This window comes from Schistocerca cancellata, chromosome 2 (assembly GCF_023864275.1).
Source record: "Schistocerca cancellata isolate TAMUIC-IGC-003103 chromosome 2, iqSchCanc2.1, whole genome shotgun sequence".
NCBI lineage: Eukaryota > Metazoa > Arthropoda > Insecta > Orthoptera > Acrididae > Schistocerca > Schistocerca cancellata.
In genome coordinates, this window is record NC_064627.1 from 49,334,597 (window position 1) to 49,349,033 (window position 14,437).

Genomic DNA, 14,437 nt, shown 5'->3' on the forward strand with positions numbered 1-14,437 from the left:
CTTCCTGGAGGAGTAAAGTAATTCTACATTTAACTCTATGAGGAATAATAGTAAAAAGTGTTTGTATTTCAACTGTTTAATACAGTTTTGTATCAGTAAAGTTTTATTATTGTTTGAAAAATAGGTTTTTGCAATATCAGTAATATAACACTTTCATGTTTCATACTGTTTAACTTCAGTTTGGTATTGATAAGGATATTGTAGTTATATTATCATTTGAAACTTTTTTTTTTTTTTTAAGTTCAGTGGCACACCACCTTTCACAGGAAATCCAATGTTTTTAAGTATCAGATTTAAGTGTTGCTTTATATGCATTTTAGCTCAATGTTATTTACATATTGTTAATATCGTAAATAGTCCAATAAGAGTGCTTTAGTTTCACATAGTTCCTGGTATAAAAACCAAAGAAAATACTTTATTAAAACATAATATTGTGTATAATGTTTCGTCACTAAACACCTTTGAGAATTTCACTCTTCAGTTATTCAATGTGAATATTTGAAAATCACCTTACAGCGTACAGTGCATACATATTGTGCAACTAACATTTTTCTCCATTTCCTTCACCATTCATGTAATGCACAATGGAAGAACCTCTGACTGTTACTGCAGATCGTACACTGAATAATGTTGCTCTATAGCGACAAAAGGATTCATCAAGTGGAATAAGTAGCATGTGTAAAAGTTTATTGAGTTTCTTTCACCGAGCGAGGTGGTGCAGTGGTTAGACACTGGACTCGCATTCGGGAGGACGACGGTTCAATCCCGCGTCTGGCCATCCTGATTTAGGTTTTCCGTGATTTCCCTAAATTGCTCCAGGCAAATGCCGGGATGGTTCCTTTCAAAGGGCACGGCCGAATTCCTTCCCCGTCCTTGCCTAATCCGATGAGACCGATGACCTCGCTGTCTGGTCTCCTTCCCCAAACCAACCAACCTGAGTTTCTTTCTATAGACCTGATGCTTTTCTCAAACCAGCAAATAATATGTCAGTAGAAACTAATGGGACCTAACAGGAGGCTGTCTACGAAAATACATCCAACATTGATTGAGAAATTAAATTTAAAATATTGTTAAATTATTTATGTGGATTTTGGTTGGGTAATTAGTTATAACTGTTTGGATTGAAATACATGGTTAAACTGTGGGAGCATTACCTCACATGATAGTGACAGAGTTACCTTGGCTTTTGTCATAAATGACTTTCTTATTCCTCTAGATTGTATAAGTGTCATTATTCAGTTGACAGAAGACAGTTGAAAAAATCACAGTCTTGCTCAATGTACTTCAAATGCTGCCACAGACTCCTGGATCAGGAACTCTGGCCCTTAGATAATATCAGCAGTACTCTTCTAAAACGACTATGAAACTGCAAATACAATATCTGTAAACAGTTAGCATTGATCACTCTTATGGTATTTTGTATTCCACTATAACGGTGTATAATAACACAGCATTTGTGCCATAAACAACAAACCAGTCACTTGTTTAAACACTGAGTGTGAGATAGCACAGCTGTTAAGACATGTGACTTGCATCCAGGAGGAGTAGGGTTCATATCCCCATCCAGCCATCCAAATTTGTGCTTTATGTGGTTTCCTGAAATCACTTGATGAGATTGTTTCATCTGAAAAGAACACTACCAATTTCCTTTTCCCTTCCAAGCTTGTGGTATTCCTCTAATGACCTCATTGTAAAGATACATAAAATGTGCAACCTTTTTTTATGGCAATGAAACACAAATAACAGAACAATTGTGATGCTACCGGCATTAAAACAAACGACTGGTGTTCTAATGACTATTCAGAACAGATCACATGTTCAATATTATTTTACTCAAATATACCAGTGATATATTACATATTCCTTGTGGGACATTCTGTACAGTTCTTGTTCCATGAGCTGAACAGAATGGTTTATCTAAGAGGACTCAGGCAGATATAGCTGGTTACGGTCGTGGCAAACCCGGGCGCCTGTAGCTTGATGGCACTGAAGCAGACATGACATATTTGAACTATGAATTATGCCTTTTCCCCCATTCCCTGGGTGTTAAGAAAGCCATCCAGTGCATGTGACCAGCAGTCAAACCAGTCTAGTCCACCCCGGACACATTCGTATGCCTACAACATCTATGAAAAGAGGTGACAATCTTCCGGCTACCAGACGAGGCAATGGCACAGAATGGACTGGTAGTGGAAACAGTCAAGGAGTCCTGTGCAATACCTACTCTGGAAAGAATGTTGAGATACCCTACATATAGTGACCCTGCTATTGAGGAGCAGCACAATATGACAGTGGTGGTAGAACTGGCTGAAAGGAAGGGACAACCATCACCCATTTTTGATTAGAGATGTGCTGTGTATGGGACATAGTGGACAGGCTTTCTGCTTCAAAACTTTGAATAAATTAGCTTAAATCCAAGATATTGTACAAATACATCACTGTCTTTTCCTTTAATATATCCAACTAAACAATCTATTAATAACTAAAGTTTGTAATTGAGGTGAGTCATGAATAGCACACACAAAAGAATGAAAACTTCCTAGCTTTTGGAGTAATACTTTTTTTGAGCTAGAGTAAAACACACGCACACACACACACACACACACACACACACACACATATATATATATATATATCTGTCAATGCCTCTACATGGTGGCAGCTTGACAAACAGCCCCAGTGCTGTATTTTGGCAGGTGGACTAGCTGTGGTGAGGATAGTGTCATGTAGGGTGGGGAGGGAGAAGAGAAAAAGAGAGGGGAAAAAGGCAGGGAGAGGGATTGGGGTTGGATGGCTAGCGGCTCAGAGGGAGGCAGTTGGTTTGCCAGCTAACAATGTGGGAGGGAGAGGTGGCAGGTACATAGGCTAAGTGTGTGATGCACGGTCGTCAGAGTCAGTGGGGATCGAGGCATACTGGAGGTGACATGGGGATGTGAACTATTAGGGGTGGCAGGGCAGAAGAGGGGAAAACTGTTGGGTGGAGGATGTGGAGACAGTGAGTTACTGGAGATGGAAGCCAGACAATTACGGGAGTGAAGGATGTATTTTAAAGATAACTCCCATCTGCCTAGTTCATAGAGGCTGTTGGTGCAAGGAAGGATCCAGATGGCATGGGTTGTGAAGCAGCCATTAAAATTGAGCATTTTGTGCTCGACTGCATCTTGTATCGTACCATCGGGCAGTCAACTTCATTCTTGGCAACAGTTTGGCTGTGGCCATTCATCCTGGTGGACAACTTGTTGGGGGTCATTGAAACATAAAAAGCTGTGCAGTGTTTGTAGCAGAGCTAATATATTTACAGTTTACCAGAACTTACCTGCAACATTAATAAATAAAGTTTTGTTTACCTTATTGCAATACTAAACTATTTGCAGCAAAAGCTGTACACAATGTTTATGAGTGCACTGCTATTTGAGCCAGCCACAGTGGCCAAGCGGTTCTAGGTGCTTCAGTCCGGAACCGTGCGACCGCTACGGTTGCAGGTTCGAATCCTGCCTTGGGCATGGATGTGTGTGATGTCCTTAGGTTAGTTAGGTTTAAGTAGTTCTAAGTTTTAGGGGACTGATGACCTCAGATGTTAAGTCCCATAGTGCTCAGAGCCATTTGAACCATTTTGAACTACTATTTGATGTAGTTATTGAATTTGTTACTTCATTTTCTGAAGCTAGCAGATTCAAACCTTGTTTTTACCTGAATAATAAGTGTAACTAAATATTTGTACTATTATTTCAGTGGATACGGATCTCAGGCTGTCTCCTACACGAATCTTACTAGTGAAGATTCTATGTCTGTACGGAGTATTAGTGTTGATGAGACTCCAGATGTGGAAACACGACCACTGGCTATTGCTGAATTACACCCCGTTGCTGAAGCTAATTACCATGAAGAAGAGATAGAGAACTATGGAAATATCTCTGAGAGGCAAGAAATTGTTGAAAACAGGATGAGCTGTTCCACTGAAGCCGAAGCTGAAGGAGAAGTAATTCCTTGGAAATCTACTGAAGCAGCCAACAAAGGAAATGAATCAGTGCAGGCTGTTTCAGAGATTCCTGTGGAAAGTGATACTCAGAATGTCCAGCCTTCTGTTGCGAACATACCTGATAGAAGTTCTTTAAGTTTGGATTTGAAAAATAGCCACACGAGTGAAAAAGAATTGTCTGAGAGCAAGGAACTGAAAGAGGAGCCCCATAACATCGAAAATTCCATTCCAAAAGACAGTGAATGTAACATTGATTCGGAAAGTGATGTTAGTAGGTTATCCAGTGATCAGATATCAGAAAGGCATACTGTTCAACATCAAACTCATGAACTTCAACCAGGAAGTGTTTGTGATTCTGCAGACATTGTGGATGAACTGACAGGAGGTGCGGATACAATAAATCTGACCAAAGCTGTTTCTTCACATTCTCCTGCAACACCAAACTCAGGCGATGACTCACCATCAGAAGGAAGCTCAGTTGTCCACACCCGTTTACCTCCAGGGAAAGTAAGTACATTAAATAAATTTTCTAAGCTGTTGTAACTTCTCCCAGTCCTGCCCTCCCATATGTGTGTGTGTTTTGCTCTTAACATCATATACGTTGCATTGTAAAATATTGTAAAACTGCATATAGTTGAAATATTTGGGGATTCATGCATTATCCAGTGTGTGCATTATAAAATACCATGCCCAGTCTTGATCATGTTACTGCTCTCCAGACAGAGAAAGGGGGGGGGGGGGGGAGAGAGAGAGAGAGAGAGAGAGAGAGAGAGAGAGAGAGAGAGAGAGAGAAAGGAACTTTTAGTGCTATAAAAACTACTGAACGTACTCTTGAAAATCCTATACAGGTTTCTGCTGGTTGTTTATAGAATTTGTCTAAGGAACTGTGTTTTAACATTTTCTGTCACTGACAATGTTCAATACTAGTTAGGTAACTAGAGAAACTGATTTCATTGACAAAAAGGGGCTGCACTACTCATGGAAATGATTATGCTGTTCAGGTCAAAGTGGCACTAAGAAATATTATTATTATAGGAGAAATATTACCATGTACATGGAATGCTTGTTCTACAGTAAAATCGCAGAATGGGTAGGCAATGTGAAGATCACACCATCAAAAGGTTTTGTTCTGTAGTGTAATATGGAAGTGGTATTAAGAGCTAATGTCTCAGGACATATTAAGTTTATAACAAGTTATTGTTTTTTTTATAATAATGAGTGCTTCAAAGAATCTGGAAGATGCAAATAGCAAATGTGAAACTGTATTTCGACAGTCCTCGACTGCAGAAAGTGTATATGTGTGAGATACTGCAATATTCATTTGCTGTGTATTAAAATGTATTCACAAGCTTGTGAAATGATGTTAGAAAAGAAATATGTATAATAAACTTTGAATCTACAGCACAATGTTTCTGAGATGGGAGTTCTAAGTGTTCCTTGTACACTGCATCACAGAACAGCTCAGTACAAGGGAGATAAAGCACTAACATTGCAAAAACATGTTCACATTTTCTGCAATTTTCTGCTGCAGAGCTCATGATTTGCTGTTATTCTCTTGTGTGGACAAACACTCTTCTGCTTTTTATGACTGTTCTATACTATAAATGATGTATCATAATTAATAGCAGAAGCTCGCACAGGTTGAAGTACACAAGAACAGAAGCAAATGTTTCAGTAAATTTGGGTCTTCTAGCGAGCCTTTTTGTTATAATTATGAGTATGTGGCTATGAGCCAACACTGATTTCAGTATGAAATATCATCTTTGTTAGTACAAATGTATTTTAAATGAGTCCTCATCTAATTGGTCTGAAACTTCACCAATGTCCCATGGTTAAGGAGTATAGTATAAGCATGATGGGGCACTGGCACATTTTATTACTGATGTAGAATGGCATGTAATGTGCCAGTACAGTCCAAAATAGTTAGGTCAAGCAGATGACTACCCCAGTCCACCTCACCCCTCCGCTGCCTCACACTGAACCACTCTTTGAGGGTTATTGTGTGGTTCGGCCCCTGGTGGACCCCCCCCCCCCCCTCCCCCAGGGAACGTCTCACACCACACGAGTGTAACTCCCTATGTTTGCGTGGTAGAGTATTGGTGGTGTACGCTTACGTGGAGAACTTGTTTGCGCAGCAATTGCTGACATAGTGTAGCTGAAGTGAAATAAGGGGAACCAGCCCGCATTTGCCGAGGCAGATGGAAAACCGCCTAAAAACCATCCACAGACTGGCAGGCTCACCAGACCTCGACCCAAGTCTGCCGGGAGGATTCGTTCTGGGGACCAGGCACTCCTTCCCAATCTGGAAAGCCGTGCGGCCTAACACATGGCTAACCGGGCAGACTGTAACATGTAACTTGCTGAAGCAGTATTGTATTTCTTGTTATGGTAGTTCATGAGTGAAATTTGTGCCCAATTGAATGGAAATTTAATTGAAAAATTTACATTTCAAATACATTCCACTAATGAGGACTATATGTCACGGCAGCTCGTAACAATACATTCACAATAATCATGCAAACAGCACATTTGCGGGCCCACGGTTACTGGAATAGCTTTGTCTGGTACCAAGTACCACAGAGGTTGAATGCCTAACAGAGGAGTTTGACCTCAATAGCTGATGGAGGGCTGCACTGCACTTTCATGGCGAGTGTGCCACAGTCTCTCCATTTGAGTTTGCCAGTGAATACCATTCCATGTGGCCAGTATTTAGGCAGCAACGCACACCATGCAGTTCAGTGCTTGCGCTTGATACTATAGATTGATCTTCACTATACTTTAGCGATTGGATAACTATGTTGCATGGTAGCTGATTATTCTCTCTGGTTGCATCTTTGGTCTCTCTACTACTCTTGATCTTGTTGTCATCATTGTGGCGACTGCTTTGCTAAGTACCTTGTTGTAAGGTTGCTTGTCCTAGTCTTGGTCTGTTGTCTTGTCCATATGCTGTCTGTCATGTTTCGTTCTCTATACCATTGGGTTGGGTTACTCTTCCACAGGTGGCTCTCCTGTCTGTCAGCTTCCTCCATTTGTGCATTGACTGATATGTGCACCGCTATCCGTCTACCAGGGATATAGCACTTTGCTTTTGTTGTCATATACTTTCATCCTTGGCAGCTTTCACTGTTAATTATGATACACCATGTACTTCACACTGTACTGCCCATGGTCCATTTGTTTAACATATTCCTGTTGTTCAGGCAGACATTAATGCATCTGTCTGAAGACCAGCAAATCATCATTGGAAAGCCCATTCAAAGTCTGTATAAGGTTTACAGCATTCTATACGAAACAGGGATGATAATTTTCCATTAGTACGATATAATGGAGTTAGTGGACACACAAAAAATGTACAAAACACTGCCACAGGTGTAGTATTATGTAATTTATTTTCCTGATTTTGCTGCATTGCCCTATTGACAGCACTTTACAAGTTAAAAGCAGTGCTCGACAGTATGATAGTATGATGGTATGACCTGTGAAATTTCCTAATTAGTACCTTGTTAGTCTTGTGACCCGTGGCTGCATTATGTACATTAATCAGAACATTCGCTGTGATGCCTGCATTTGCTAAGGACATAAAATTGTCAATATCCCAGAGAACATCTGTCATCAGGTATGTTTATTACAAAGTATTCTTTTATAAGTGTGAAGATATCCATGGCAAGTGTCTATTTGAATAAAATCCTCTTGGGAATTAGGCCACATTATTTTGAAACTAAACCCTCAACTATCTTCACAGTGACCCTCTGCAAAGCTGCTTTAGTGTTGGTATATATTAATACATTGCAACTGAGCTGTTTAATATGACATGGATTAAAAAGGAATTAAATTAATTAGAGTTGCACATCAAAAGTACTGATCATTGGAACATAGTTCTATCTGAGGTACTGTAAGTCTTTGAGATCCCCAAGGCTTTTGGCTATAAACAACATGTAACTATTATTCTGTCAAAACAAATACATATCTACCAGGAGAAACATCTCAATAATCAAATATAGATATGAATTATGTCTAAAACTGATAGAAGGGGATGGACCACATTGTCATCAAAACCAGTACCTTTCAGATACAATTATTTTTTCCTTTGTCGGTCAAAGAAGAGAAAAAGTTTTGAGGAAGCAAGACTAACATAATATTAATTAAGAAATTCACTGATGTAGTGCCTGTCCCTGCAACTGTAATATATTAAACTTCTATTGTGATTATCATTTCAGCTTCAGCTGTGCATTACTAATATTTCAACTGTAGTGGGAGTACTGATTTTGTTAATTGGTAGTGTATTAAACATGATTTTGTGGAAATTATAAGGAAATTATAAGTTTTCAACACAAAAGTGAAATATTAATAACAGAGTGTTATGGAGACTGACATAGGCACTGTGAGTCATAAAATCTGTGTCCACTTGAGTGGGCAGTGGGTGCTGCCACTGGCACAAGCACCCCAACGCAGCCTGCCCCTCGTGTGCACGCGCGCACACACACACACACACACACACACACACACACACACACACACACACACACACACACACACTCTCTCTCTCTCTCTCTCTCTCTCTCTCTCTCTCTTTCTCTCTCTCTACTCCGTGGGTGCACAAGACCATTTATATAAATCGTATTTATTGTGGTCCAAACATTTTCAGAAAAAGTGGTAATGATAAGAACATTTAAAGTGTCATCTGTTTTTATTGTTATCTGTTCATCATTCACAATTTCACCATACACTAAGTGGGAGTTTGTGACTTCTAATATATAATAAAAGGGGGAATCCAAAATTTTTGGGACTGGTGCTGCCATCTGGGAAGTAGGAGTAGTAGATCTTTGCACCGCTAGGTGGCGAGAGCTATCAGATGAGTCAGTGTGCAGAGTGGCATTCAGCTGATAGGATGTGTTGCATGTCCACAGTGATTTCCGTAATACAATTTTACGATGGATCCGCGAGCAGAACAGTGGACCTTCGTCAGACCACAGCTGATGATCGAACCTTCTTGTCACGGGTTATCACAGAGCTGGATTTACGGATATGACCCAGAGACAAAGCAACAATCGCCCCTGTGGAAGAGCCCGAGCTCTCCAAGATCGAAAAAAGCAAGACAGGTTAAGAGCAAAGTGAAGAGCATGATCATCATTTTCTTTGATACCAAGGGAATTGTGCACGAAGAATTCATCCCACCCAACCAAACAGTGAATTCCATGTACTATTGTGACGTTTTGCGATGGCTCCGTGAAAACATTCGGCGATGAGGGCCTGAACTTTGGCATCGAGGGAACTGGCTGCTGCATCACGACAGTGTGCCCTGTCACATGTCCTTGCTCACCAGGACTTTTTGGCAAAAAGAAAAAAACATGGCAGTTGCATCCCACCCACTGTACTCACCCGATTTGGCACCTTGTGACTTCGCACTATTCCCAAAACTGAAATTCAAGTTGAAAGGCAATCAGTTTGATACTCTAGAGAGGATTCAAGAAGCATCGCTGGTGGTGATAAACACCCTCAAAGAACAGGACTTCCAGAAAACATTTGACCAGTGGCAGAAGCGCTGGGACCGGTGTGTACATGCAGATGGGAACTTTTTTGAGAGTGATGGTGACCATTAGGCCAAAGGTAAGGTTTTCAACAGATGGCAGCACCAGTCCTGAAAATTTTGGATAGCACCTCATATATCAAATTCTGGGCTTATTGACATAAGTATTTACAACTGCTAACACAGCAGTTCACAGAAATTTCAATACATTTAAATTCACTTTATTTTGGTTCATAGTAGTTATAACACCACTGCTTACATTACAACAGCAGTGAATAAAAATCTTTGCTAAATGCTTTACCTGACGAATCCATCATTTATTATCACAGTGTGTGCTGAACACAATGTTTGGACTGTACAATAGATAGAATGTGGTGGCAAAGTGTTAACATACTGGTCTTGAATTCAGGAAAATGGTGGTTTGGTTGCCATCCGGCCATCCAGATATAGGTTCCCATGGTTTCTGAAAATTGTTTACTGCAAATGCTTTGGAAAGAACACCTGATTTCTGTCCCTGTCCTTCCCCTAATCAAGCTTGTCTTCCATCTTTACCAACCTCTTCATCAATGGGGCATTAAGCTCTCGTCTTCCTTCCTTTACCACAGAACTGTCAGAGCATGTTCCTTTTTAAGGTGAGTTGTGTCATTCCTGTTAAATTATGTTGATGATCACATCAATATATACTTACTTCCAGGAAAGGTCCTGTTCAGTATAAACTGAAGAACATCAGGAGGCTTATTGGTGGTCACATTTTGCTATTTCACTTCAGCTTATGTGTGGTATGTTCCATTACACTAACCACCGTGAAATCTGTGCATTTCTTCAATATTTCTGCCAATCGCTTGTATCCCTCTATTCTGATGTATTCACATCATACATGGCACCTTCCAGCAAAGACAGTAAGCTTATAACATCAATGGTAGTGTCTCGGTAGAAAAGGCTTCTTGTCACCACTACTTCTCAATGGGCATTATTCATTTTCTCAAATCATTCCTCATTTTTTGTCTGCTGATTCCTTGACGAAATCTTCTAATGGATTCTGATTACATACTGCTTCAATATCTCTTGTTTGTACTCTAGAGTTTGAATTTTAGCTGTGATTCCATCACTACCTTTTATCTTTTATGGAGATTTTTAAATTACAGTAAAAGGCACAATATGAAATTATATGTATGTATAAGTGATATGAATGTTACAGGCCAAAATTCATTGTTCAAGAATTACCATATACCATGGCAACTTTTTTTTGAAATTTTCCAAGATAGAGTTGAGAACAATTTTTTACTTTTTTAGTCAATATTATTGATTCTAAATTGGGAGCATCAAATACTAACAGAAGCATTGTAATAGTGCCATTACTTTCATCTTACAGTAGTTCATTTTGTGACTTTTAATGTCTGTTTAAGAACTTGATCAAAAGTACATTATTAATATAAACAGTGTTCTATTGTGTTACATAATTTACTCTTATTCAAGTGCTTATGGGGTCCTCAACTGTAACATCAAATCTTTTAGAAACTGTAGAATTGCCCCCTGAAAATAACAAACTGCTGTTGCTAAAGAAATAGAGAACTTAGTTTGATGTGGAATTTATTTTCTTATTAGTTACACTGTTGACCCTACACTGTACAATCTGCAGATGGCACTAAATATGTTTAATAACCAAATACATTTCAATTACAGGTTGTCAGAAGACGTAAAACAACTTCAAAGAATGCAGTTTCAACACAGCACCGTGCTTCCTTTCCCATGGCCCGTCCAGCAATGTCTGACAGCAAGGCTGCTTATAAATTGGAACAGAGGCTCCAAAACTTGGCACTTGGACACAACGGAGTGTCAAGCCCACACAGCACATCTTCAGAAAGACTTCCACATGAAGGTACAGTGTCTTAATTTGCTGCTCTCGTAAATTGTTCATGAAAATTGCTACCACAAGAGTGTGAAATTTAGTTTGACGCCATGGGTATATCATATCTGAGAAACAGTTTAGCAATACTAATAATAGCAATAATTCCTGAGCTTCAGCTTTCATGTTTGTGGCACCAGTTTAATCTCAAATCATCAGTCTTTGCTCAACAACAATGTTATCTATGAGAAATACAGATGATGGTATACATCTAGTTCTTATTTCACATTGGGACTTTTTGAGAACTGGTTTTTTACGCCGTATAATTTTATTCCATCACTTACTATATAGCTGTTGTACCCAAATGAAAAAATTGCACAATGACTGTAATAAGCTATTTATTCCAGTCTTAATCTCATTATGTATGCCTGTGATTAATACTGGAATAAACGATATATTAATGGTATTGTATTGTACTTACTCGTACTTTATTGTCAGATTTCTACATTCAGGTCTCTTCTCTCTTGAGATGCTGTTGGCATAGGTGCAGGAAAGGGAAAACTGTAGGATACTGCTCATTCAGCATCCTCACTTTTATCAGTTAATGCCATTTTAAACTTTGGTTTTGAGAAACCTGTTTCAGGAGAGAAACAGAAAATAATAATGGGCTGCAAAACTAAGAATTTAATTTCTATTTCACACTCAAGAATGACACAGTCAATAGGTCTGAGGTGAATACTAAAACATTAAAGAATTATTGGGGGCAGATTAAAAGAAGAGATAAAGAAAAATGGTGGAAAGATGAAGGAAGAATGTTGGGTTGGTGGATGTGGATGGAACACAGAGAAAAATGCACAAGAAATTATTAAAAAGGACAGTAAGAGATACTGATTTACAGGGAACTGAAAAAAGAAAAGAGGAGCAAGGAAAATAGCAGTCTCCTGAGTATCTGCTTCAAGTAAAATAACATAAAAGTTCATTGTTAGATAAGAATTATTTTCAAGTGCTATCACCTCCTGAGTCATCTGTTCCTATGAAATTAAAAACATTCTTAGGTATTCAAATAGCTGTTTGTTCATGACCTTATGTGTGTCTTGTCTGGTAAGTAATACCGCTGATCTCTGGAAGGTGGCACTGAAAATTCTTACAAAGCTTAATCTCTACTTTTGATCTTAGTTAAATCATGAAATCAATGAACAGTTGTGAAGTCAGATAAACTTAAATTTTATTTTTAATAGGGCTTCATGAGAGCTTTACATGCCACAACCTGTCAAATTTCTTTTAAATCAAACAAGTGAATTCCTTATTTTTTCTTAATTTCATGTGACAGATGAACATAGGCACTATGCAATAAATATTACCAACACAACCTAATTAATTTCTATGCAAGAGAACATTATGCACAAGTGTGTCGTCATACATAAAACTCATATTAAAATAAAGCAAAGACAAAAGGGGAGATATTATAGTGCCTTGTGGTGCTGTTGATTGAATGGTAGCAATGGCATACTTTTTCCCTGCATGTGCTTTTCTCCTATGTATGAACATCCTGCCTTTACTGCTTGATATCTGCCCCTTTCTCCTGAGAATGAGAGTTTAAAAGGGGATGAAAAATATGTATTATATTTTATTATTATTATTTTCTTTTTTAACCCTTTTGGGCCACCTGTGGGCAATGGTTCTCGTGTTTTTGCTGGGCTGTTGTCGTCTGCCGCTTCTGTTGTCTTTGGTGAAGTTTAGTAGCTGTTTTCTTGTTAGTACCTTGAGCTTTGCTGTTAGCCCTGTATTCCTTCATTTTTCTGCTGAATTCTTATCATGCATTCCTCGGACCATTTCCAGATCTCATTGCAATTAACTTTTGTAAGGCAATGACTTAATTTCAATAGCTAAACAGTAGTCACCCCTGTTAATGATTAAGTCTTGGCTAATACGAAGTTCTGAAAGGTCTTTCTCTATTTGCTTTATCTGCAGGAATCCAGTAGATTTACCCTCGATGGTTACTTCGAAGGTCTTATTGGACAGCATTTGGGAGTCCTTTCTGTACAGGTGGCCGTAGAAAGTTAGTTGTCTTCTTCTAATGGCATTGGTAAGGTTCTGTTGGTGTTGGTGATCATGATTAGCTTTGTACCATTGTCTCCCATCTGGTAGGATCCTCGGCCCCACTATCTTTCACAGGAATTTGTTTTCTTGTAATTTGAGGTTTCTTATTGGGGAGTCTTGATTAGGGATAGGCACACTTCTGCAAAGAGGACTGATTACTGTATTATACCAGGTGTACCGGTATGAAATGAGTGTTTTTTTTGTGAAAATGAAACACTAATTTTTAACTGAAAAGTAAAAATATTTTATTCAAAGTACTGACCATTGCGTTCTATACATTTTGATCACCTTCCTGCAATTTGTGGACCCACGCCAAAAGAAATGTTCGTCTTTTGAAGCAAACCAATCAGATACCCAATTTTTGACTTCCTCGTAGGAATCGAAGTGTTCCTCAGCCAATGCCTGTCCCATTGATGAAAAAAAAAAATGGTAGTCGGAAGGGGCCAAGTCTGGTGAATACGGCGGGTGGGGTAGCAGCTCCCAGCCAAGTGTTTTGATTGTATCCTGAACCAGTTTTGCTTTCTGTGCAGGTGCATTGTTGTGTAAAAAAAATTACTTTGCCATGTCTTCTGGCCCATTCTGGTCTTTTTTCGATCAATGCATAGTTCAAATTGATCATTTGTTGTCTGTAGCAGTTAGTATTCACAGTTTCACTGGGTTTTAGAAGCTCATGATACACCACAGCTTTCTGATCCCACCAAACACAGAGCATTGTCTTCTTGCCAAATCGATCTGGTTTTGCAGTCGATGTTGACGATTGTCCCGGCCATGATTTTTCCTGTTTAGGATTCTAAAAATAAATCCATTTTTCATCGCCAGTAACAGTTCGATGCAAAATTGATTTTCTTTCATGTCTTTGAAGCAAAATTTGACAAATGGTTTTTCGGGTTTCTATCTGTCTTTCATTCAATTCATGTGGCACCCATTTTCCATACTTTTGGATCTTTCCCATAGCTTTCAAACGGTCAGAAATTGTTTGTTGTGC

The 14,437-nt window shown here is 39.0% G+C and overlaps 1 protein-coding gene across 1 annotated transcript in view; it reads left to right on the forward strand.

The window, feature by feature from the left end:
- LOC126161324 (kinesin-like protein KIF13A) overlaps window positions 1-14,437 on the forward strand; it is a 136,927-nt gene that overhangs the window by 93,075 nt on the left and 29,415 nt on the right. The window contains exons 23-24 of the mRNA XM_049917079.1: window positions 3,733-4,486; window positions 11,190-11,385. Of these exons, the coding sequence (XP_049773036.1) occupies window positions 3,733-4,486; window positions 11,190-11,385 (950 nt within the window). The remainder of the gene's footprint in view (window positions 1-3,732; window positions 4,487-11,189; window positions 11,386-14,437) is intronic.